The following is a 26647-nucleotide window of genomic DNA, read 5'->3' as shown; positions in this document are numbered from 1 at the left end:
CAAATGGACTTAATAGATGTTTACAGAGTGTTCCACCACACAAAATTGGAATACACATTCTTTTCGGCTGCACACGGGTCATTCTCCAGAATAGACCACATGTTAGCTCATAGGACATATCTAAGTAAATGTGAAAGAATTGAAGTTACCCCCTTTATATTATCAGACCATAGTGCAATAAAATTGGAGATCAATAACAGAAGAAACCGCAAAACCCAGCAAACACATGGAAACTGAAAAACACCCTTTTGAACAACCAATGGGTCACAGAAGTAATTAAAGAAGAAATTAAACAGTTTCTACAAGTAAATGAAAATGCCAGTACAACATACAGGAATCTATGGGACACAATGAAAGCAGTTCTACTTGGGAAATTCATAGCAGTGAATGCCCATATTAGGAAAACAGAGAAAACTCGGATAAATAATCTAATGCAGAACCTCAAGCTCAGAAAAAGAAGAGCACAACGAATCTAAAGCTTTACAAGAGAGGAAATTATAAAGATTAGGGCAGAAATCGATGCAATGGAGACTAAGAGAACAATACAAAAAAATCAATGAATCAAAGAGTTGGTTTTTTAAAAGAATAAATAAAATCGATAAACTTTTAGCCAACCTTATCAAAAAAAGGAAAGAAAAGGCACAAACACATGCAATTAAGAATGAAAAAAGGTGAAGTCACAACAGATCCAACAGAAATCCAGAGGATCATCAATACCTACTTCCAGTACCTCTACTCCAATAAAATGGAAAACACAGAAGAAATAGGCAGATTCCTAGATACATATGAATTGCCAAAGTTAAATGAAAAAGATATAGAAATTCTAAACACCCCAATTACAATGAGTGAAACTGAAAATGTAATAAAATATTTACCAATGAAGAAAAGCCCAGGTCTGGATGGCTTCACTGCTGAATTTTACAAGACATTTAAAGAAGAACTAATGCCATTACTCTTTAAACTCATCAAGGAAATTGAAAGGGAAACAATACTTCCAAATTCATTCCTGGAAGCAAGTGTTACTTTGATTCCAAAACCAGGGAAAGACCCAACCCAAAAAGAGAGCTACAGGCTAATCTCCCTAATGAATATAGATGGAAAAATCCTCAACAAGATACTGGCAAACAGAATACAGAGGGTCATCAAGAAGATCATACATCCTGGCCAAGTTGGATTTATCCCAGGGATGCAAGAAGGGTTCAACATTCATAAATCAATAAATGTAATACACCATATTAACAAAGTCAAAGACAAAAACCATATGATCATCTCAATAGATGCAGAAAAAGCATTCAACAAAATCTAGCACCCATTCATGATAAAAACCCTACAGAAAATTGGAATAGAAGGTCTTTATCTTAACCTGATTAAGGCTATCTATGAAAAACCAACAGCCAACATCATACTAAATGGTCAAAAACTGAAAACATTCACGCTAAAATCAGGAACAAGGCAAGGATGCCCACTATCACCACTCCTCTTCAATATAGTTCTGGAAACATTAGCCACAGCAATTAGAAAAGAGAAAGAAATAAAAGGAATAAAGATAGGAAAAGAAGAAGTTAAACTGTCATTGTTTGCTGACGATATGATACTTTACATAGAAGACCCAAAAAACTCCACCAAAAGACTTCTAGACTTAATTGACAGATTCAGTAGAGTAGCTGGATACAAGGTCAACACTCAAAAAACAATAGCCTTCTTGTACACAAATAACAGATTCACTGAGAGAGAAATTAGGGAAACAATTCCTTTTACAATAGCATCCATAAAAATGAAATATCTAGGAATCAATCTAACAAAGGAAGCAAATGACCTCTACACTGAAAACTACAGCACTCTGAAAAAAGAAATGGAAGAGGATACAAGAAAATGGAAAGACATCCCTTGCTCCTGGGTAGGAAGAACCAATGTAGTGAAAATGGCCGTACTTCCAAAACTACTATATAGATTCAATGCAATGCCAATTGAAATTCCAACAATATACTTCACAGAACTAGAGAAAACAATCCAAAAAAATCATTTGGAACTGTAAGAGACCTAGAATAGCTAAAGCAATTCTAAGCAACAGAGACATGGCTGGGGGTATCACAATCCCCAACTTGAAACTATACTACAAAGGTCCTGTGATAAAATCAGCATGGTACTGGCAAAGGAACAGACCTGAGGATCAGTGGAATAGATTAGAAGATGCAGAAACAACTCCAGGCATACTAAGTCACCTCATCTTTGACAAAGGAGCCAACAATCATCATTGGAGGAAAGATAGCCTATTTAAGAAATGGTGTTGGAAAAACTGGATTTCAACCTGCCAAAGATTGAAACTAGACCCATACCTATCACCATGCACTAAACTAAGATTGAAGTGGATTAAAGATCTAAATATTAAGACAGAAACACTAAACTTGCTGGAAGATAAGTTAGGTAGAACTCTTGAAGACATTGGCATAGGAAAAGACTTCATGAACAAAACCTCAGCAGCATGGGAACTAGCAGAAAGAATCAACAACTGGGATATCATCTTATTAAAAAGCTTCTGCACTCCAAAAGAAACCACCAACAGAACTAACAGACAATCTACAGTATGGGAAAAAAATTTTATCAGCTGTACCTCAGACAAAGGACTACTATCTAGAATATATAAAGAATTGAAAAAAATCAGACCCCCCAGATTGAAAGACCCAATTCAAAAATGGGCATCTGAAATGAACAGACATTTCTCAGACAAGGAAGTAAAAGCAGCAAACAAATACATGAAAAAATGTTCAACATCACTCATCATTCGAGAGATGCAGATGAAAACAACACTGAGATTCCACTTCACCCCAGAAAGAATGGGTGCCATCAAGAACTCAACGAATAACAAATGCTGGCAGGGGTGTGGGGAGAAAGGAACCCTTCTCCATTGTTGGTGGGAGTGCAGACTGGTGCAACCACTGTGGAAGTCAGTATGGAGATACCTCAAAGAACTAGGACTAGAGGTCCCATTTGACCCAGCTATTCCCCTGCTGGGTATCTTCCCAAAAGAATTAAAAGAATCATACCACAGTGATATATGTGCACCCATGTTCATAGCGGCACAGTTTGTAATCGCTAAAGCTTGGAAGCAGCCCAAGTGCCCATCAACTGGAAACTGGATAAAGAAAATGTGGTTTTTTTATAAAATGGAGTACTACTCAGCCATAAAGAATGAAAAACTAGAGTCATTTATAGCTAAATGGATGCATATTGAGGCCATACTCTTAAGTGAAATAAATAGGACACACATGTGTAAATACTGAATAGTTTCTCTAGTGTGAGAAACTGATAGTGTAAACAAGGGTTAAAATGATTAAAATGAATAATTGATAATTTGAAATAGGAAAAAAGGTCCAAAGATGAAGGAGTGAAGGGAGGGGAAGGGGAAAGGAAAAGAGGGAAAGGAAAAACTATGAGAAAAGAAAAAAAAGGAAATGAAATCTATGTAAATAGGGAAGGACAGAGGGGGTGAAGGGCGCACAAGTAATGGAAAAAAATGAGAACCAAGATACATCATGTACAGGTACAAACACCCAATGATAAATGTAAACGAGTTGTATATCTATCTAAAATGTATCAATAAAAGAACTAAAAAAAAAAAACCAACTCCCTTGTTCTTTAAGAATTAGTCAAGAGGGCAATGAAAGAATTGGACTGGCAACTACTGCAGATATTGGAATGATCGGATACAAGATATAAATGATATCTCAGACGTAGTGGCGTGGATCTGTAGTCATTACTTGGGAGGCTGTTCAGGAAGATCAGTTGAGCCAAGGAGTTCAGGGCCAGCATGGACAACATAGTGAGACTTCTTTTCCTTTCTTTTTCATTACTGGGGACTGACCCCAGGATGAATTTGCACTGAACTACATCCCTAGCCCTTTTAAAATTATTATTATTTTAAAAATTATTATTATTATCTTTTATTTTGAGACAGGATCTAAGTTGCCCAGGCTGGGCTTGAACTTGCAATCCTCCTGCCTCTGCCTTCCAGGATTCTGAGATTGTAAATGTGCACCACCATGTCCAGAGACATTCTATCTTTAAAAAAAAAAAAAAGTGTATATTATTCACTTAGAGCTACAAAAGAGAAAACTAAAAGTATGTGAAAGAAGCAACAGACAACCAATATAGGCTTAAGGGACTTCTATTTAAAAGCTTCTTGATTTATGAACCATAATATTAAAAGTTAGAAACAGTTTATGAGGTTGCTGTATTTTTACTTTTTAGAGTAGAAAATTTAAAATACATACAAAAGGAGAGAAAAACCATTATGTAGACATAATCTACTTTCAACAATTATTCAATTTATGGCCAGCCTTATTTCATCTAAATCCTTAATCATTTATATCTAAAGAAAATCCCAGAAATTATATTTTATACAAAACAGTTCAGTATATATTTCTAAAAAGTAAGAACTGTTTAAAAAACAAAACTACAGGGCTGGGGATTTAGCTCAGTGGTTCTGCTGCCTGCCTCACAAGCACAAGAACCCAAGTTCAATCCCCGGTACCAAAAAAAAAAAAAAAAAAGAACTACAGTGTAATTATCTCATGTAAAATAATTAACAATAATTCCTATATCAGACATCCAGTTAGTATTCAGATTTCCTTGATTGCAGTTTGTTTTAGTCTTTAAAAAGAATTTAGCTAGGTGTGGTGGTGCATGCCTGTAATCCCAGGCCTCAGGAGTCTGAGGCAGGAAGGTTAAAGTTTGAGGCCAGCCTGAGCTACATAGTGAGTTCCAAGCCAGCCTGAACTATACAGGGAGACCCTGTAGAGACCCTCAAAAAATACAAGATTTAAGAACAGACTGGACATAGCTAGAGAGAGAACTAGTAAGCTGGAAAACAGATACAATTACCTAGCCTGTGTGGTATTGGGGTAGGGATAGAAAAGAAGTCCCCTGGGACTGAAAAGAGTCCAGACACAGATTTTTTTTTTAATTTTATTGATGCATTTTAGGTATACGATATAATGATGTTCATCATTGGAAATTTGCACCTTTACATAATCTCTCTTGGTTCTTATTTTTTTCCCCATTTCCCTGCCCTCCCTTCAACCCCTCCCTCCCTATTTACAAAGACTTTGTTTCCAGTTTTTCATTTTCTCATATTAATTCCATTCCCTTCTTTCCTTTCCCCTACCTCTCAAACCTCCCCTTCCCCTTTGCCCCTTTTCTTCCTATTTCACATTGTCTATTATACCTTTTAGTCTTTATTTACACTTTCAGTTTCTCACACTAGAGAAACTATTTGGTATTTACACATGTGTGTCCTATTTATTTCACTTAAGAGTATTGCCTCAATGTGAATCCATTTAGCTATAAATGTCTCTAATTTCTCATTTTTTATGGCTGAGTAGTACTCCATTTTATAAAAAAAAATATTTTCTTTATCCAGTTTCCAGTTGATGGGCAATTGGGCTGCTTCCAAGTTTTAGCTATTACAAATTGTGCTGCTATGAACACGGGTGCACATATATCACTGTAGTATGAATCTTTTAATTCTTTGGGGAAGATACCCAGTAGGGGAATAGCTGGGTCAAATGGGACTTCCAGTCCTAGTTCTTTGAGGTATCTCCATACTGATTTCCACAGTGGTTGCACCAGTCTACACTCCCACAAGCAGTGGAGCAGTGTTCCTCTTTCCCCACAGCCCTGCCAGCATTTGTTATTGGTTGATTTCATGATAGCAGCCATTCTTTTTGGGGTGAGGTGGAATCTCAGTGTTGTTTTCATTTGCATCTCTCAAATGACCAGTGATGTTGGACATTTTTTCATATGTTTATTTGCTATTTCTACCTCTTTGTCTGAGAAGTGTGTGTTCATTTCAAATGCCCATTTTTGGATTGGCAGACACAGATTTATATGAATATGGATCTGGCAGGCTGACATTGCAGATCGACAGAGATGGGAGGAATCATCCCCTAAATGCTGCTGAGATAACCAGATCCACATATTGAAGAAAGGATCCTTAACAGACCCCATGCACAGCAATCATTTCCATATGAACCAAGGACTGAACTATAACAGATAAAACTTTGAAAGTTTTAGGAGAATACACAGACATCTTTATGATTTCAGGAAGATAGAATTTCCTAAACAAGACAATAGGAGCCCAAGCCAAAGGCAAACCTTCAACTTGACTAAAAGCAAAAACATCTTTTGTTAAGAGACATGATAAAGAATGTAGAACTTTGTGCCATAAACCAGGAGAAGACGAAAATATGCCTTCAGTGTATAACCAGTCAACATGATAATAACAAACAAATACAGAAAAGGAGCAAGGACATGATACCTTTTTTTTTTTGGTACTGAAAATTTAACCCAGGGAGCATTGAGCTATATCCCTAGCCCTTTTTATTTTTTTTATTTTGAGACAGGGTCTTGCTGTGTAGCCCAGGCTGGCCTCGAGTTTGCAATCCTGCATTAGACTCCCAAGACACTGAGATTGTAGCCACTGCCTGCTATGCCTGACTATGACAGGCATTTCAGTACGACAGAAATACATAGATGGCCCTCAGCCTATGGTTCTACTTAGGATTTCTTGATTTTCCAGTGGTTCAGGAATGACACTCATTTAGTAGAACCTGTGCATCACATTTTGAATTTGGATCTTTCTCCAGGTTAGCAATCTGTGGCACAACACTCAGCCACAGGTCCCAGTCAGCCTCAGCCACCCAACTGCAAGGAAAAAGAAACCAGTACTCTGCAGTATGCTGTGTGGTTAAGCTAATTACTCAGTGGGTAAGGTTTACTGAAAGCAGTCTTGACTTATCATGTTTTCAGTTTACAGTGGGTATATGAGAACCTATCCTCATCATAAACCCAGGAGCATCTGATGAAGACAGTTGATATGAACTGACCCCCCCCGTATGTTGAAGCCCTAATCCCCAATGTGACTGCATTTGAGGGTGAGGGTAGTGCCTTTAAGGAGGTAACTAACGTTAAGAGAAGTCAGAAGGACGGAGCTCAGTCCAGTGGGGCTGGTGGCCTTATAAGGACAGGAAGGACACAGGTTAAGTAGCATAAGGAAAGGCCATGTGAGGATACAGTAAGAAGGTGGCCATCACCAAGCTGTGGAGAGAGGCCTCACCGGAAACCACCCCTCCAGACACCTTAATCTTGGACTTCCAGCCTCCAGGACTGCGGGCAAATTAATTTCTGTTGCGTAAGACACCTAGCCTGTAACATTCCATTACGGCAGCCCTCACAACTATTACATCAGTATGCGTATGAAGAAATGTCATCATCATCAATAACCAGGAGCGTGAATGTTAAAGTCACAGTGAAAGACATCTGCTTCTACCCACAAAGGATTTTTACTGCAGGAACTGCCCTCCCACCGGACTCAACTGGAAAACTGAATAACATACATGAAACAGTTATTTTCAGGCTTTGGCCATTGGGCAGTGCAGGCTTGTAGCTGCTGAGAGAGGAGAAGCAAGAGAGGCCTTTGATTACAGCCCTGGACCCAGTGCTCTTCAGCCTCCTGTGTCCTGGCCAAAATTTTCTTTCACTGTTTTTTTGTTGTTGTTTTTTTTTGTTTGGTACTGGGGATCAAACTCAGGACCTTGCGCTTGCAAGACAGGTGCAGAACCACTGAGCTAAATCCCCGGCCCTCCTTTCACTGTTTTTTGGAGATAAGGTCTATGTTCTTCAGGCTGGCCTTGAACTCACCATATACCCCAGGCTGACCTCAAATTCAGTGATCCTCCTGCCTCAGCCTCCAGAGTGCTGGAATTAGAAGTGTGTGCCACCACGCCTGGCCACCAGCAGTAGGTTTAGTACATTTGAGGGATGTCACAGGAATGGAAGCTCTGAAACACATGTGAGGTGGCCAGCATGGTAGGCAGGGCCCTGACAGATATCCTCATCTGGATGACTCCCTCTCTGCACCCTCAGAAGCTATCCCTCACACAATCCTGTTCCTTTCACTTTTCAGATCTCTCCAGAACCCATCTGTTTCTTTCCATCTTCACTACCCAAGGCCTAGCTACTTCTACAAGATGACAGCAGCCCCCAGCAGCCTGTCCTGCCTCGTTCTCACTGTCCATGTTGGGCCAGGCAGATATTCTCCGCATCAGTGGCTCCTCGGTGCCACTAGGACAAACCCAAAGTCGTCCGGTGTACAACAGTCTTCAGCATCTGGCCTCTGTTTACCGCCACATCTAAGCCTGCGTCATCCCCTCTCAACTTCTAGGTCTTAAATGTGCTCTAACTGCACCCTGAATGCTTGTGGGTATCTTCCCTTTCCTTCTGCACAGCATCTGCCCCCCACCATGGTGGGGCTTGAGCCCAGGGGCACTCTGCACTGAATTCTATTTTCATTTTGAGATAGGGTCTTGCTAATTGCCCAGGCCAGGCTTGAACTTGTGATGTTCCTGCCTCAGCCTGCTGAGGAGCTGGAATTACAATCATGTACCACTGCTTCCAGGTTAATGTTCCTTTTATCTCAGGCCTCAATGCTCACTCCAAGTGGGACACCCTGTCCTTAAAGCACCCAGGATATGGCAGGGAATCCAACACTAAACATCTGAGCAGGTAGACAATGCAGGCCCCACACCCCCTGGGAGCCTAGGGTGCAGAGATACAGTACCTTCCCCCATGGGTCCTTGTTTGTCTTCTCTTTAAAAGGATTTTGCCCCCTTTTTAATTAGGGGACATACAAAGTGAGGGACAAGATAATCTTTGTTTTGGGGGGTTGTTGTTTTTCTTTTTGGAGACAGGGCCTTGCTATATAGTCCAGGCTGGACTTGAACTCACTGCATAGCCCAGGGAGTCTTTGAACTCAAAGCAATTTTCCTGCCTCAGCCTCCCAAGTGCTGGTACTACTGGAATGCACCATCAGGCCAAGCACAAGATAGTTTGTAAGTAGAAATATACAAACACATAGTCTTTGTGATGTACCGTATTAGATCTATGAGAAGTCCCTTTAATTCTAGCCCTTTTCTTAGCAAGGTCTTTAAAGATCAGGAACAGTACAGAGAGAGAGGAAATCTAGGGGAAAAGTGGTTAAATTTAAATGACAAGAATATTTACCATTAGCCACAGCTCCCCAGCGGTGGGATGAACTGGCCCAGAGGTCTGGAAGGATCTCTGAGGTAGAAAATAGTAGTCCCAACCTTTTTCATTATTTAAAAAAAATTGTGGCTCTCTAAATATCTATCATTGAATACATGGATGACAAAAAGGTGGTGTGAGGCAACACTTTTAAATACTTTAAAATTTTACTGAATTCCAGTGCTATCTCTCTCCATTTGGTACAGAAAATATGTTTATTCCTTCCAAAGACAATATTTGATGCATCTGTGGACTTAAGGGTCTTTTGCAGAAGATTCTGGCCCACAGATCAGGAGATGTCGCTGTGTGATAAATCGTCCATGAAGTAAGCAGAGGTTGGTTTACTTTGTAAGTAAACCAGTTTGATGAACTTCCCAGTACCAAACCCAGCACTCCAAAGGTAGGGATTATTAAAGTACTCTCTCCCTCTGACCCGGTCTTTATCTGAAAATGAAGTTCAAGCCCAACAGTAGAGGTTCCAGCTCTCATGGGGTGGGGCATTTTGCTAGTCCGAAGTGTAACAGCTGTTCCCAAGTCTTTCCTCAGGTGGGAATGGCCTGGAAAACGGCTTTGGTAATTAACGGTGAGGACTCGGTGCTGACAGCCTTTGTCTCTGAATGCATGTGTGATGAGAAACGGCTGTTTGGAATCATTTGATTGTGAATGGAACGTCCCAGTCTTGCCTGTGATGACAAAGCCCCAGGGGTCATTTCACCGACACACAGGTCCTGCCAGTGAATCAGTTTAAACTCAGAAAGGATAAAAGTAAAGATCTTTATTTGTGGTCTTAGGAACTGCTACGCAGGAGACCCAAGTACAGTTTGTTTGAAACAGTGTTCTGAAGAAGGCAGGGAAGATGGGCAAGCTGTTGTTACAAGTCAGTAAAAATTCTTCGGTGGGGAAACTTCTCTTAGAGTTGAGACTAGAGGCTGTGCAACAGGGGGCACGTGACTGATAGAAGACCAAAAAATGCACATACTTCATAAAAATGTCCATAATACAAGAATCCATAACCCTTTGAGATTCGTCTTGAGTCTCTGAGCACACTGTGATTTGTTCCAGATACTGGCAATCAAAGGGGGAGGTGGCTGAAGTCCACCTTCTCCAGCAGCAGCTTGTGTCATGCAGAAGTCCTGCTTCCTTGGGCCAGGGATTTAGCTCAGTGGTTCCACCCACCTGCCTCGCAAGCTGAGGACCTGGGTTCGATCCCTGGTACCAAAAAAAAAAAAAAAAGAAGTCCTGCTTCCCTAATGGCCTCCATTTAGAAAACCTCTCTCAATCTTGCTTTTGTTGTAACTTTCCTTTTATTTTCACAGGCATCATTCCTCTCTCAGGTCTAACACTCTACATTCCTCTTAACCATTAGATTCCTGCAGAATAAGGTCCCTGACTCCACTTCCCAACCCTCCTGGTAATCAGGAGGTGATGTTCCTAATGGAACATAAAACAATGTTTCTAACAGGACTCAAGCCTTCCAAGACCATGAACTGCTCGTGAGTGACCAATGACATCACCAGTTCCAGGAACATTCTCCTATCTCTTGACCAAAGATTACCGAAGAGACCCAATTGCTAAACTGCTTCTGCTTCAGCACCCACTTCAAGATGACCCCCTTCCTCTGGTCTCTCAGACTCTCAAAGAAGCACACACCCTAAGCAAATCCCCTTCTGCCTCTACTGAGATGCACCTCTGTCCTCCTGGGGTGCCACCTGTCTTGTAACTGGCCACAGCTACACTCCTGGTGATCCTTTTCTAGTGGGTTTTATCAGAATGACTGAAGTGTTTCTTCACCTATGAGGCCAATTTGTAGACAGATGATATACAGTCATGTCATGCAACACATAATGATGCCTTTGTCAGTGACAGATCACATATACAATGGTGGTATAGTAAGGTCACACCAATATTGCCTAGAAATATTAGTGTCTTAATTTGTTTGACATTTCCAACAACAAAACTACCTAACAATACATTTTTCAGAACAAATTCCCATCAAGTGCGTCATGACTGTACTGCTTTCCATATGCTCACTACCTACAAGTAGTGACCTTTTTTTTTTTTTTTTGGTACCGGGGATTGAACCCAGGTCCTCAGCTTTCGAGGCAGGCGGAACCACTGAGCTAAATCCCCGGTGGCCCTGTAGTGACCATTCCTGATGGGATACTCAGAGACAGGAGGGAACTTGCAAAGGGTGGCAAAAACTAGGAGAAACACCAAATTCATGCCCAGAAGGAAATGGAATTGAAGAGGATGGGATTGGAACTGAAGAACATAGGAGACTTAACTTTATAATACTTTTTTAATTTTCAAAAATAACTTGAAACACTTGTAAATATTTGGGGTGGCAAATATAGGCACTTATATTAGTTTCTGTATTTTATAAAATTTTTCCCCAAAATGAGTGCTTGTAGGTTTTTTGTTTTTGTCTTTGTGGTACTGGGGTTTGAACCCAGGGCTTTCACACTGAGCTACATGTTATAGCTGTCCCAGCGAAAAAGACGACGCCACAAAAATGTCCAAATTAAAGGAGTCCTTTTAATTAGCCAGCGACCAAGGATGAGCTCTTGCTCCCATCTTCCTTGTTACCAATCAAGCAGGGAAACCCAGTTTTGTTTTGTTTTTTTGGTACTGGGGATCAAACTCGGGACCTTGCGCTTGCAAGGCAGTCGCCGGAACCACTGAGCTAAATCCCTGACCCTAGGGAAACCCAGTTTTTAAAGGGAAAAAACCCCACATAATGGTATGTCATGATCTCACCTTTGAGCAAGCACAGGGCTACAGAAGCGGACTGCAGGTTAGATTAAAATCCAATTTTGGGATTTGGCAGGAAATTCTTATCTTTATGGTTAGGATTGCAGTATAACGTGTTCTGTCCTTTGTTCTTAACCACAAGGTAAGCTGTGTGCTGGTTAACATCACTTTGAACAAGCAGTCCGGGGAGGAAAAGGGGTAAAGTTCAGGCGCAGGTTATTGGGGGGTTTCTGGTTAACTCGCTGACTTCACTACATCATCAACTTTTTATTCTTTTGAGATAGAGTCTCACTAAGTCACTAAGTAGGTCAAGTTGGACTCGAACTTGCGACCCTCCTGCCTCAGCCTTTAAGAATGCTGGGATTAAAGGAAAGAAGGGAAAGGAAAAATGATGAGAAATGGAAAAAATGGAAATAAAGTCTTTGTAAATAGGGAAGGGTGGAGGGGGTGAAGGGAGGGCTAGGAATGGGGAAAAAACCAAGATGCATCATGTAAAGGTACAATTCCAAGTGAGAAATGTAATTGCGTTATATACCTACAATGTACCAATAAAAGAATTTAATTTTAAAAAAAAGAAAAAAAAAAGAATGCTGGGATTACAGATGTATGCCACCGTGCTCAGCATGTTGTTGCTTTAAAAAAATTAAATAACGTGTCAAACATTTCTTGAGTACCTATTATGTGCTTGGCACTCTGACCAAACGTACCCGCAAATCAAAACGGCCCAGGGGCGGGGATTTAGTTCAGTGGTTCCGCCGCCTGCCCTGCAAGCGCAAGGACCCGAGTTTGAGTTCGATTCCCGGTACTAAAAACAAAAAAAGTTTGCCCCGCCCCTGACCTCCCCGGCCTCGGCTCCAAACTCCGCCCAAGCCCCCCCTACCCCGTCCAGGTCTTGGCCCCGCCCACATAATGATTTACGTGTATGACTTCCGGCTGCGCTGATTGACCTGACCAATCAGAAGACGTAGAGCCTGCCGGTCCGTGGAGCCCGCCCCGTGACTTCAAGCGCGGCGACGGCGATGGGGACGAGCAGCCGTGTGGCGCTGCGATTGGGGTCGCTGCTGTGGCGCGGGGCTGCCTCCCGGGGAGGGGATTCCGCGGTAGCTGCCATGCCCCGGCTTCAGCTGCTGGCGCTGGGACGCCTCCCCGCGGGACCGGCGCCTTTCCGGGCCTACCTGACTCCGGACCTTGTGTGCGGCCTGCACAGCAGGCCTCAGCGGGACGAGCGGACGGGCGGTGAGGCGCGCCCGGAGCCCGGCGCCGCAGGTACGGTTTGCGCAGCTGGGCGCTACGCCCTGCACGGGAGGCTCTGCTTCCCCTGTATGTTTCCAGTACGACTCACAAACTACAGACCCAAAGCTGGGACGGACTTCGGAGGTTGCCCCCGCCAGCCTTCCTGTTTCACAGTGGAGACACGGGCCACGCGCTGAGCGGTCGTCCTCACAAACCCAGACATCCACGTGGTATCACGACTTCACCGTCCTGAGCCCCACTCCCTACCTGGGGGCCCAGGGAATGTGGATCGTTGGGAGTGTTGGGCCGTGAGGATTCCGAGGGACAGCCAAGGACTGCGGCCAAGGGATGTGCAGGAAACGCTACTAGGAGATGGGTCCCTCTGAAGATCCTGTAATGGCTGCACACGCTTTTAAACTTTTACACTTTTTTTTTAAAGTTAAACTTTTAACTTTTTTGAAACTTGAAAAATCGTGAACAAGTCTTATCTGCGAAATTACAGAATTTGAGAGAGAGAGGTTTTCGTGGGCTTTGCTACTAGGTGCTTCGGAGTCAGGATTGGAATTTAGGAGAGCTATAAATTTACAGACGCTAGTACTCCAAGCTGAAGAACAGAATAAAACCTCCATGAAGAAAAGCTACATTTTCATAAATAACAGTTGTTAATAACCAGAATTGCTTTATAAGAAAAACCTGAGAGCCGGCATAGCGATGCATGTCTCTAATCCCAGCACTCAGGAAGCTGAGGAGGAAGATCCCAAGTTCGAGACCAGTGTGGAAAATTTAGCAAGATCTTGTCAGAGAAAAGAGCAAGAACAGAGAGCGAGAGCCTTTCCGCTCACAGTTTTAGTTCTTTGTCGCTTTATAGCTGGGGTTCAGTTTTAGTATGACCAGGGTATCACCTCTTCCCCAAATTGTGCTGTTTTTCTGTGTATAACATTTTTGTGTTTTCGGTGTATTGCTCATTACTACTGCGTGGATAGCCATTTGTCATTGTGGTTCTCCTCCTGTGGGGATGGCGAAGGATATGCGTTGGCTCTGTGTAACCTCAGCTCTCTGACCTTAAAGGCTGAGCTGTGCAGTGTGAAACTACCCAGGGTCAGCTGCAGGAGGTCTGGACCCTGCTGACTTACAAAGCATTTTGGATCTAAACACACTTGTGGAAGAGCAGTTGTTTTGTTTCCTCTGGGGGACATGTGCAACTCTGGGTATGTACAGGGCTGTCTTCTACTTGGTGAGCTGCCACAAACAAATGCTTGTGCATTTCAGATCATACTGGTCCAAAGTTTGACATCGATATGCTGGTTTCACTTCTGAGACAAGAAAATGCAAGAGACATTTGTGTGATCAAGGTTCCTCCAGAAATGAGATATGCTGATTACTTTGTGATTGGCAGTGGAACTTCCACTCGGCATTTACATGCCATGGCCTACTACATTGTGAAAATGGTAGGTTGATTTCTTTTCTCTTTTGCACCATTGAGTGGAATAATGGCAGTGCCTCAGTCTGAAGAACATGTGAGGAAGCCCAAACTTTCAGAATTTGCCTGAATGTGTTTTATATTCTGTGTTGTTTGATAAAAACAGTCTGGGAACAAGTACAGCATCTAACCCTGTTGAGTCAAGATATTTCTAATTCTTGTTTCTTGTGACCAAAAAGAAAATAATAGTAATAATAATAATTTGAGACAAGCTAGAAGACAGCGTAAGCCAAAGGGATTTCTAGAACAGCACTGTCCAGTGTGGTTGCCACCAGTACAGTACATTTCAGGTGATTACTATAGTATTGAACAGCCATAAAACATTTTCATAACTATAAAAAGTTGTTGGACAGTGCTGGTCTAGAGTTTAATTCTAGTATTTGAGCATGTCCAGTCTTTCCAAGCATCATGCTTAGTCATTGGCAAGGTAAAAATGATGCAGATACAGTCCTTGCCCTCTGAATTCAGGGATCTAATGAAAGAAAAGGAAAGGAGTTGATCAATCAGAATGAGGAAAATACGGTATTCGGAAGCTTCCAGCTGATTCTGGCACCATTCTGCAGGGGAATAAACCCTGCTGAAAACTGGCAACAACTGGGGGTGGGGTGTTTGGTTTGTTTTGTTTTTTGGTACCAGGAATAGAACTTGGGTCCTTGCAGGTGGTGGAACCACTGAGCTAAATGCCCGGCCCCTTATTTTGTTTTTTTTTGAAACAGGGTCTTGCTGTGTAGCCCAGGCTGGACTCAAATTCACAGTGATCCTCCTGCCTCAGCCTCCCAAGTGCTGGGATCACAGGTGTGCATCACCATACCCAGCTGGAAAGGCTTTTAAGACCAAAATAAGCTGGGCCTGGTGGCACATGCCTGTAATCCCAGCACTTGGGAGGCTGAGGCAGGAGGATTGCCAGGAGTTTAAGGCTAGAGTGGGCTACATAGTGAGTTCAAGGTCAGCCTGAACTACAAAGCGAGACCCTGTCTTAAAAAACAAAATAAAACAAAAAACCCCAAAAGAATAGTAAAATAAGAAGGAGTCTAAACCAGTTCTGGTATAATGTGACAGAGCAGAGGAAGATTCCAAAAAAGTAGTTGGAGGAGATAGGAAGAGAACCAGGAGTGTGTGGAGAAGAGTTGTGAAACAGGGTCTCTATCAGATGGAATAGTGGGATGCAGTGAGATGAAGACTTAGGAGTTATTGTTAGACTTGGGGATATAAAAAGAATGGAAGTTTTCAGAGTTTCTGGAAAAAGAAAAATGAGAGACTAAAAATTACTTTTACCAAAGTTTTAGACGAGAAGGGAGAGACGTGGAAGGTCAATAAATTTTTATTGTTTGTAGTAAAAACATACTGTAGGTCCTGCCATTTTTTTTACATTTTTAAGTGTATAATTCCGTGGTTTTAAGTACATTAATTGTTCCACCATCCATTGCTGGAACTTTCACCTTGCGACTCTATACCCTTTAAATAGTACCTTCTCATTCCCTTTCCCCTCCAGCTGCCATTCTGCTTTGTATGAATTTTACTACTCTTCCTATCTCATGAAAATTATATGGTATTTGTCCTTTTGTGACTATTTCACTTAGCACTGTGTCTTCAGGGTTCATCCATGTTGTAACATGTGCCAGAATTTCTTAAGACTAATAACAACTATATTTACAGGTTTGTACCATATATACCGCACTGTTTATCCATCCGTTCATTGATTACAACTTTTGGCTGCTGTGCATAGTACTACTATAAACATAGGTATAGAAGTATCTGTTCATGTGCCAACTTCTAATTTTGGATGTACATAAGAGGAATTGCTGGATTATACGCTGATTCTGTCTTTAAGTTTTTAATTTTTTGTTCCCTCTCTCTTTCATAGTGGCTATACCAATTTAAAATCCCACTAGTAATGTGTGTGTGTGTGTGTGTGTGTGTGTGTCTGTCTGTCTCTGTGTTTGTGTATGTATGTGATTATTGGGGATTGAGCCTAGGGAGCACTCAGCCACCCCCCCCACCCCCCACCGCGCCTTTTTTTGGTACCGGAGATCGAACTTGGGACGTTGCATTTGCCAGGCAGGGGGCAGAACCACTGAGCTAAATCCCTGGCCCCCACCCCTTTTAAAATTTTTATTCTGAGACAGGATCTTGCTAAATTGTCTCTGTTGAGCTGGAACCTGTCATCTTCCTGCCTCAACCTCCCAGATCGTAGGATTGCAGGTGTGTGCCACCATGCCTGGCCTATGCTAGTTTTGGGTTTTTTGTTTGTTTTTTTTTTGGTACTGGGCATCGAACTCGGGTCCTCGTGCTTGTGCAGCAGTTGGGTTTTTTTTTTTATAATGGCCATCCTTATGAGTGTAAAGTGGTAGTTCATTGTTGTTTTGATTTGGAGTCCCATAATGATTAATGATGTTGAACATATTTTCATTTGTTTATTGGCCATTTGTATATGTTCTTTGGAGAAATTATAGTCATTGGGTCATTTGTAAACAGGTATATTTTGTTGAGTTGCAGGAGCTTTGTTTTTTAAAATATTAATCCTTTCTTAATCTGTTGGTAGCATCCTTTGATTCACAAAATTATTAAATTTTGATGATTCCACCTTTGTCTTTTGTTGCCTGTGCCTTTAATAACATATCCAGGAAAATCATTGGCAAAATAATGTCATGAAGCTTTTCCTTGTTTTCTTCTAAGAGTTTAATGGTTTTAGGTCCTTAATTAGGTATTTAATCCATTTTAAATTAGTTTTTTGGGGGCCGGGGATTTAGCTTAGTGGTTCCGCTGCCTGCCTTGCAAGCACAAGAACCCGAGTTCAATCCCCGGTACCAAAAAAAAAAAAATTAGTTTTTGGAGGGTAGTATAAGGCTTCTTTCCATGTGGACATCCAGCTTCTTTAGCACTCTTTGTTGAAAAGACTGTCCTTTTCCTGTTGTGGTCTTGGCAGCCCTGTTGAAAAACATTTAACCATAATCTGTACAAGTTTATTTCCAGACTCCCTATTCCATTGGTTTATGTGTCTGACTTTATGACAGTACCATACTGTTGTAGCTTTGTGTACTAAGTTTTTGGTTTTTTGTTGCTGTTGTTTTGTTGATGAGGATTGAACCAAGAGCCTTGCACATGTTAAGCACTCTAACCGCTGAGCTACACCTCCAGGGCCAGTGTAAGATTTAAAATCATGAAATGTAAAACTGCCAACTTTGTTTTTCTTTTTCAGGATTATTTTAGCTATTCAGGATACTTGAGACTCTATGTAAATTTTAGGGTGGATATTTTTTTATTTCTTAAAGTTTGGATTTTGATAGGGATAGAATTGATTTATGGATTGCTTTGAAAAGTATTGACATCTTAATATTCTTTTGATCCATGAATACAGGATATTTTCCCATTTGTGTTTAATTTGTTTCAGCAGTATTTTGTAGTTCTCAGCATACTAGTCTGTGCCTCCTTTGGTATTTATTTCTAAGTGTTTTATTCTTTTTGATGCTATTGTAAGTGGAATTATTTTAATTTTCAGATTGCTTATTAGTGTATAGCAATTCAACTGATTTTTGTATATTGATTTTGTATCTTGCAGCTTTGCCAAATTTATTAGTCCTATTTTTTGGGGGGCAACTTTAAGGTTTTCTACATATGAGATCATCTTGTCTGCAAAAAGATAATTTTTTTTTTGGTACCGGGAATCGAACTTCAGTCCTTGCGCTTGTGCAGCAGGCGGCAAAACCACTGAGCTAAATCCCTGGACCTGCAAAAAGATAATGTATTTCTTTCCAATTTGGATGCTTTTTTTTCTCCAGCTACATCTTTCAATGTTGTGTTGACCAGAAGTAGCAGAAGTGGGCATCTAGTCTTGGTCCTGATCTTCAAGGAAAAGCTTCAGTCTTTCATCATTGAGTATGCTAGAGTGTGCTAGCTGTGTGCCTTTCATATGTGGCCTTTATTACATTGAGGTAGTCTCCTTTTATCCTTAGTTTGTTGTGTGATTTTATCATGAAAGGGTATTGAATTTTGTCAAATGTATCAATTATCATGTGGATTTTCCCTTTATTCTGTTAATGTTTTACATTGATTGGTTTTCATATGTTGAAATGTGTGCATTCCAGGAATCTCACTTGATTATGGTGCATAGTTGTTTTTTTCTAGTACTAGGGATTGAACCTAGGGCCTCAGTCACGCTAGATAAGCTTTCCACCATTGAGCCATTTATACTGACCCTTATTTTGAAACATCCTGGGCTGTCCTCAAATTTGTGATTTTCTTCCTGCCTCAGCCTCCCAAGTAGGTAGGATATATTTGTGAGCCACAAATGCCTGGCTGTTTAATATGCTGCTAAGTTTGGTTTGGTAATATTTTGTTGATGACAGAATATTCACCAGGGATTGATTAGGGGGGTGCAATACTTATTATTGAACACAGGGCCTTCACACTTGAACTACACCCTGGCCCTTCTAAAATTTTATGAAACAAGGTCTCGCTAAATTGGCCAGGCTAGGCTCAAACTTGTGGTCCTCCTGCCTTAGCTTCCCAGAGTGCTAGGATCATAGGTGTGTGCCACCACACCTGATTAGTTTTTTTTTCTTATAGTTTCTGGCTTTCCTGTCAATAAGAAGTTGATCTGATAGAATTGGGAAATGTTCTCTCCTATTTACTTTTTTGTAAGTTTGAGAAAGTATTTTTCCTAATTCACCAGTAAAATTGTCTGACCCAATTTCTGGGTTGGGAAATTCCAGTAACTGCTTCAATCATCTACTAGTTATAGGTCTCTGCAGTCCTTTTGTTTTGTTTTTGAGACGGGGTCTTGCTATTCAATTCAGACTGGGCTTGAACTCACCAAATAGCCCAGCGTGGCCTCAAACTCCCAGAGATCTTACTGCCTCAGCCTCCCAAGTGCTGAGATTTCAGGCATGTGCTGCCACACCCTGCTGGTCTCTGCAGTCTTTATTTTTAAATGATTCAGTCTTGGTAGATTGTGTGTTCCAGGGATTTGTCTTTTACCTAGGTTATTCAATTTGTTACATAATTGTTTGTAGTACTTCTCTATTTTTTTCCATGGAGTCTTGCTCTGTTGCCCAGGCTGGTAACAAACTTCTGGACTCAAGCCACTCTCCCACCTTAGCTTCCTGAGTGATGGGACTGTAGGTGGGTGCCACGAGCCCAGTTAATAGTGCTTTTTTAGACAAGGTCTGTTTTGCTTTTTGGTTCAGGCTGGCTTTGAACTCTTGGCAGTCTTGCTGCCTCAGCCTCCTGAGTGCTGGGATTACAGGTGTGTGCCACCACACTCAGCCATAGTACTCTTAAAATTATTTTTATTTTTTTAAAATTGGTAGTAATATCTCCCATTTCTGATTTTAGTTTGCTTTTTTTACTCAATCTAGCTAAAGATTTAAGTTTTATTGATCTTTTTTTTGAAGAACCAAATCTTGGTTTCTCTGATTTTTTTTCCTGCCCTAGTTCTTGTTACCTTTCCTCTGCTAGCTTTTGATTCCCCCCCCCCTAGTTCTTGAGAGTGTGATAATTTTCATTTGTCTCATTTCCTACTTGTGATTTTTTGACCTATTGGGTATGTATAAATTTTCACACGTGTGGATTTTTCCAGTTGTTCTTAATTTCATTTTATTCTATTGTGATCAGAAAATATTTTGTATAATCTCATTTCATTCTTAGAGTTTCTTTTGTAGCCTAATAAATGATTATCCTAGAGAACATTTCTTGGACCCTTGATAAAAAAGGACATTCTGCTACTGTTTGGTACAGAGCTCTGTTAATGTCTTTTGGGGCCACTTGGTTGCTATAGTGTTGTTCAAGTTATCCATTTCCCTGGGCATGGTGGCACATGCCTGTAATCCCAGCACTTGGGAGGCTGAGGCAAGAGGATTGCCCCAAGTTCGAGGCCAGCCTGAATTAAAGAGCAAGATCCTGTCTTTAAAAACCTTAAAAAAAAAAAAAAAAAAGTCATCCCTTTCCTTCTTGCTCTTCTGATTGTTCTATTGATTATGGACCCTGGGCTACTGAAGTCTTACTGTGGTACTACTGTTTCCCCCTTCAGGTGTCAATGTATTCCATATATTTAGGAGCCGATCTTTGGTGTTGGTATCTATCTCTTGTAACAGTTTTTGGCTTAAATTCTGTCTTGTCTGCTAAGCCTATCTGTTGGTGTTAACAAAAGCTAAGAACTGAGACCACTTATAGCTTTCTTGGAAATAGACACATAGAATGAAGTTGTCCATTAGCATATCCTGAAGCTACATGAGATGAAATCCGTAGCACCAAGAAGACCTAGCCTTAAAACAGGAAAGTGTTTTAAAACAGGAAAGCCTGCCTTACCCAAGGGTGAAAGGAAGCTGGACAGCCACAAGGATGATGTAGGTGGGGACCAAATGCTAAGTGTGCCTAGCGCTCTGTGCACCAGAGGCACCTTGTGAGTGAAGAGCGTGGCCTGCTCAGAAGAAAGGATTTAGAGGGTAAATATTTTTGCTGTTATTAACTGTGTGGCAAAGTATAGCTATGAGAAATGAGTAAGCTAGTTCCCAGATAGACCAAGAAAAAGGCTACTGGATCCTCAGTAAGGGCAGACTTCTTCCTGTCTTTAATCTATGGTCTGGCTTTTTTCAGTACAAATACCTGAAATGTAAGAGTGAGCCTCATGTTAAGATTGAAGGGAAGGACACTGATGACTGGCTCTGTGTGGATTTTGGTAAGTTATTTTGGCATACAGTACAGATAAATATCGATATCAAGCCAGATATTATCTCATTTCCAGCTCACAAAATCGATGAGAACATTTCTGTGTAAGATTTTTTGAAATTTTGTTTTATTTGTAACTCAGGTGATCTTAATCCTGTGTGAAATCTTTACCTAACCTCAGTATTCTAGATACAGTAATACATTTTTGGAGGAAGACACACTGTCTTAAGTCACTTCTCTTATCTCTGGAACAAAATACCCAATACCTGCAATTTAAAGGAGAAGTTTTGGCCCACAGTTTGCAGAGGTTTCATCCCATAGTTGGCTGGCTCCAGGCCGCATGGCAGTGGAATAGCTGTGGACGGCAATGGCAAACATAGAGCTCGAAGGAGGATAGACCCTGCCAGGCCTCCAGGGACCCACCTAACAGCAAGTCATCTCTGAGCCTCCATATTCCACCCACTTCCCAAAAGCCCCACCTGTGAGCAAATAAGGAAGGTTCTTGGGGGTACTTGAGTACAGCCCGGGCAACTTAGAGAAACTATCTTAAAAAGAGCTGGGGATATAGCTCAGTTCTGTCCCCAGTAGTCTAAGGTTTAATCCTAGTTGCGTGCTAAGTTGTCCTTCCACTTTCGTGGATACTGATAGACAACACAAACCTCTTTGGGAGTCAGAGACAAAAACAATTTGCTACTTGCACTTGTAGCCAGCTCCATGAATTTTGCACTGTTTTGACACTGGTTCCTTGAGCACCAGGTTCCCTAGGGTAGCACAGGGGTAGAACACAGGAAGCAGGCCTACTTCTGCTCTCATGAGAGATGCCTAGGCTTAAGTAAACGGTTTTTCACAACTGTCACTATAAATATTTTGGGCCAAGTGTTTTATAGGGTGTTAGCACTATCCTCCCCAATGGCGACAGGGTCCCTAGATATTCCTCATATTGCCTCAACTGAGAATCAGCTGTAAGCAGAGCTGCCCTTTGTTCTGGAAACAACTGCTTTTCCTACAAACAGCCTTGTCAAGAACCCAAAACCCTAGTACTTTCTTTGCTCACAAGATTTGCAGAAATGTGATGTGCATGAAGCACTTTCTCCCAGGAGAAACCTGACAGCACCGTTAGTGGATACAGTTAACTTCGTCAGTAATGACACGTTGATACAGTGGATACCCTGAGAAAGGCACAGCCTCAATGCTGTGGTAATTTTTGCTGGGATGGGGGCCACAGTTTGCTCTCTGATAACACAAGAATAAAAGCAAATATGTATTTCTTCACTGTAACTTTTTATCCCTGATAGGTAGCATGGTGATTCATTTAATGCTTCCAGAAACCAGAGAAACGTATGAATTAGAGAAATTATGGACTCTACGTTCTTATGATGACCAGTTATCTCAGATACCACCCGAAATGTTACCTGAAGACTTTATTCTTGGAATAGAAGAAGAGGACACTTCCTTGTTGACTCCAGGGGAGTTCAAATGTGAATAAAACTAGATGAACTGTTTCAGATTTGGATTTAGTCACTTGGAAAATACAGCTCCCTAAAGCCTAACTTCCTAGGTTAGGTTGCCAGTAGAACAAGTCTTGTCTATGTCATGGGCACTCACGCTGACTGACTCACCAAGATGACAGATAAATGAGTTAATGCTTGCGTCAAGAATAAGTACATTCCAACCAAAACTTTTTGTTGTTTTTTTTTTGGTACTGGGGATCGAACTTGGGTCCTGGCGCTTGCGCAGCAGGCGGCGAAACCACTGGGCTAAATCCCCACAGGATTTCCTGGAGTTAGCACTGGCACATGAGCTCTCTGCACAGACTTTTATTTTGCTTATATGCAAGTACTCAGTATAAATGGAATGGCCAAAAATCTTAACAAAATAGATCACTGGCCACTGATCCTGTTACTTTGAGGTGATAGAGGGTAACAGTAGATACCTAGAGGGCAATAGTAGATATCAAGGTTTTTCTAGGATGGGATTTCTGTTCCCTTTCAGAATAATCCAAATGACAGAAGCAAGCAAATTATTAGAGAAACTAGTTCTTGGTTCAGATGAACAGTATAAGGAAGGTTTACATTAATGTACCATAGGCTGGAGAATATAATGGTAAGTAGTCGTGCCAATTTCGAGATTGACATAGTATTATTAAAACTGTGTAGACCAAATTCAAACATCACATTCATTTGAAAACATACTACACAACAAGCTGTAACTAACGATGAAAAACTTTATTCTGCATCAGGGTATCTGGAAAATGAAGCTGCATGTGGGGCACATTATAGATGAGGAATGATCATATACGGTGAGTACAAAACCCAATTACAGAATTATTTCTTAGCTAGTACCAGATACTCCAAATTATCAATGCTAAAGTGAAAGGAAAACACGATTTGCCACACTAAAAGGACAGAAGTGAAATATGGCAGAATTTATACCAGCAGATATAAATGCAGCACCTACCTGTATTTTTTTTAAATCAAGTATTAGAAAAATCAAACTTTGCAGAAGAGCTCTGGCCTTAATTAAGCACATCTCACCTGAAATCCAACCAGAAAGCCAGTCCATAATTTTTCAGCAATTTAAATTCATTGTATGAAAAAATTATAAATGTTAGGTGAATTCAGTGACAAAAAGGGCACTTTTTGGCTAAACTACAAAATAAACTGGTTTTCTGAAAATATTTAGGAAAACAATTTTCAAAATGTCTAATACGCTGATCTTCAGAAAAACAGTTTTTGTGAAACTTAACTAGTCTGTAGAAATTCATCTTGAAATACAAATGAGGCAGTGTGTTTTAAAGGGTTATATAATGCCCTTCAGATCAGTGTAATGAGATGACAGTGATCATCTTATGAAAGAAAGCAACACAAAAACAGAGAGCAGCGTGGCTTCCGAGACCACCCACACAACTGTACACCCTGGGCTTTGCCATCAAGTTAAGGAATGGGTAAATGAATTCAGTTTCAAAGGTCAGGTGTTTTCAGTCATTCATATTGCATTCTCAAAACATTTTTCTTGAGTCCTCCACCTTCTGACTTACCTTCTAATAATTGGGCACAGAGTATACAGAAATCCTGTTACATTCTATGTAATATTTTAAGTGGACTTAAAAAAAAATAGCTTAGCAAGGCTCATGACAGTGCCAGGTGCAAAGAAATGTGTAGCCTTTCGTTAATTTAAACACTGTCACTGTTGTTATTCACAAATAAGATCTTTTGGAGTTTGCTTGTAGACCGATTGGTCCGAAGGTTACTGGCAAACTAAGCATCCTGTAAGACAAGCTGAAGCTTGCTTTTTGCCTGTTTGAAGTCCTACATCTCTCTCAATACACTTTCTTCAGGTAGATAATCAAAGCACGAAGCACTTATGCATTCAGTCATATAGCTAAACAAAAAACCTGAAGTCTCCTAAAGCCATTTAAACTAGATGTTCTAAAACCTCCTGCCACCACCACTTTGCTGTTAGTACCACCAAAAACATTCCAACTGTAAACAAAGGAATAAGTGGCATTGCTGCTCTCCAAATATAGGCACTGCTCTATATCTTTGAACATTTGTTGGATTTTCAACTAATAACTGTGTCAGAAGCCTCAAAAAAACCTGAAATTTTCCAGCTTTACTGTCACCAGCCAGAAGTAAAATTCCTTTTTCACTTATTTGCCTGTTAGCTGACAGCTGTTAAATTTTACATTTTTTAAAAAACAGTTGGACTTTTATCTTTATAAAGTATATAAAATTTTCAAAAAAAGGAACAATTTTGCTTTTCACTGTATTACTGAATACCTGAGGTAGTTGAGTAAAAATGCACATTTAATACCCCTGCCAACACCATTCAGCACTTCCCTTAGGTTATTTGTGTTAGTGTTAGATTAAAAATAAAACAATGGTTTTTCTACACTAATGGCTTAACATCTCAAGTTCCTGTGATAATTCTATTCTGATCCAATTTAACAATTGGATTTAGGAGCAATCTTTTTAATTTATTTGATGAATTTTGTGAATGCACCATTTAAGCCAATTTCTGGCAGTATGGGGGAATATTAAGAAAAATTAGACTATTCATTATACTGTGAGACTATGCAAAGGGAAGTGCAGAGCTCTTTCTCTCCCTCTCCCCCTTTTTCTTTTTCTTTCTTTTTTTTTTTTTTAAAGCTGGGTGTCATACATTTCAGAGAGCATAAAGTATACATTCTCACAGAGACAGGAGTTCAAAAGTTGCCTGGTCCTCAGAAACAACTGGCTAGGTAACAACTTGTGCATGTGATTCTGGATAGGGTCAAAGTCCATCTGTTGGTTAAGCAATCTGTCTTTGGTTTGGCATCTGCCTCTGTGGGGGGCTTTTCCTGAGCCTTTACTTCCGCCTTGACTGAGGTGGTCCACTTTGCAGAGCCTTCTGCTGTTGGTGCTGCTTTACCTGAGTCAGAATTTCCTGAATTTTTCTCTGAGCAACCTGCAAAAAGATGGAGCTTTAAAAAATCCACCTAATCAGAAGTTATTAAAATTTCTGTATTCCATTTTAACAACTTCAAATAGAAATCCATCTAAAGATTGGAGATACATACTCATCAGTTGCTAGCAGTCTCTGAAATAACCTGCTACAAGGGAGACTAAAAGTATTAAGAATCAGCTGGACACACTGGCACATGACTGTACTCCCAGGTACATGGGAGGCTGAGGCAGGAGGATCAGTCCTTGAGGCCAGGGGTTCCAGGCCAGCCTAAGTAACAGACTGACAGACCCCACCTCTTAAAAAGAATTTTTGTTGAGCATCAAACAGCCTTAAATATTTTCATGAGGTGGTAGCACCTGTGTGAAAATGGCTTCTGCTTGAGAGAGGGAGGCAAAAGAGCTGCCTTATTTTAGCACCCACTTGCCTGGCAAGCATAGAAGTGACCAGTTATTTTGACGACCACTTGGTCATTCTCATCAGGTGTCTGGTCACGAGGAACAACAACTTCAGCACTTGACAGATTCTGGAGTTCATTCACCTGAAAGAGAAACAGATCATGTTAAGCAGCATTTTAAAAAGCTACCATTTCCTGAGCACTTACTATGCACTAGACACTGAGCTGTGGCTTTGTAAGTATCATTTTAGCCACTAATAAGCCTGAGCTTAACACTGTCCCCATTTTAAGATAAGAACTAAGATTCATCCAAAGAAACTAATTTGTCCATTTATACAAGTAAATGGCAAAACCAGATTCAAATTCTGATTATATGATTCCAAAGTATATGCTTTTTAATGCTTTAAAATTGTAAGTAGCTTTGGAAATGACCTACACATTGTATTAGAAGAGTGGAAGCCATTTCCTCTTTTTCAGTTACAGGGTTAGAAGTCATAGATGAAATTTAAAAATTTTCAGTTTATGTCCTTTAGTGCTTGTATAATAAAAATGTAACGCTTCAGTTATAACAACAGAATGATGCTGAATGCCCTTTA

General features: G+C 40.7%; 2 protein-coding genes across 3 annotated transcripts in view; one reads left to right on the top strand and one right to left on the bottom strand.

Moving 5' to 3' along the window:
- Positions 1-12815: 12815 nt before the first annotated feature.
- On the top strand, positions 12816-22713 carry Malsu1 (mitochondrial assembly of ribosomal large subunit 1). Its single transcript, XM_004839556.3, has 4 exons — positions 12816-13098; positions 14335-14513; positions 21140-21221; positions 22507-22713. The coding sequence occupies exons 1-4, from the start codon at positions 12852-12854 to the stop codon at positions 22695-22697; spliced, it is 699 nt and encodes a 232-aa protein (XP_004839613.1). The 5' UTR covers positions 12816-12851; the 3' UTR covers positions 22698-22713.
- A 708-nt stretch (positions 22714-23421) lies between these two features.
- Igf2bp3 (insulin like growth factor 2 mRNA binding protein 3) overlaps positions 23422-26647 on the bottom strand; it is a 147888-nt gene continuing 144662 nt past the window's right edge. For both annotated transcript variants that reach the window (XM_004839557.4, XM_021254126.2), the window contains exons 14-15: positions 26082-26195; positions 23422-25657 (exon numbers count right to left, since the gene is read on the bottom strand). In XM_004839557.4, the coding sequence (XP_004839614.1) occupies positions 25559-25657; positions 26082-26195 (213 nt within the window). In that variant the 3' untranslated portion in view covers positions 23422-25558. The remainder of the gene's footprint in view (positions 25658-26081; positions 26196-26647) is intronic.

Source organism: Heterocephalus glaber, unplaced genomic scaffold (assembly GCF_053883595.1).
Source record: "Heterocephalus glaber isolate CG9 unplaced genomic scaffold, H.glaber_assembly_v1.0 deba00000676, whole genome shotgun sequence".
NCBI lineage: Eukaryota > Metazoa > Chordata > Mammalia > Rodentia > Bathyergidae > Heterocephalus > Heterocephalus glaber.
The sequence above is the reverse complement of the archived record's forward strand: the minus strand, read 5'-3'. Positions and strand labels throughout refer to the sequence as shown.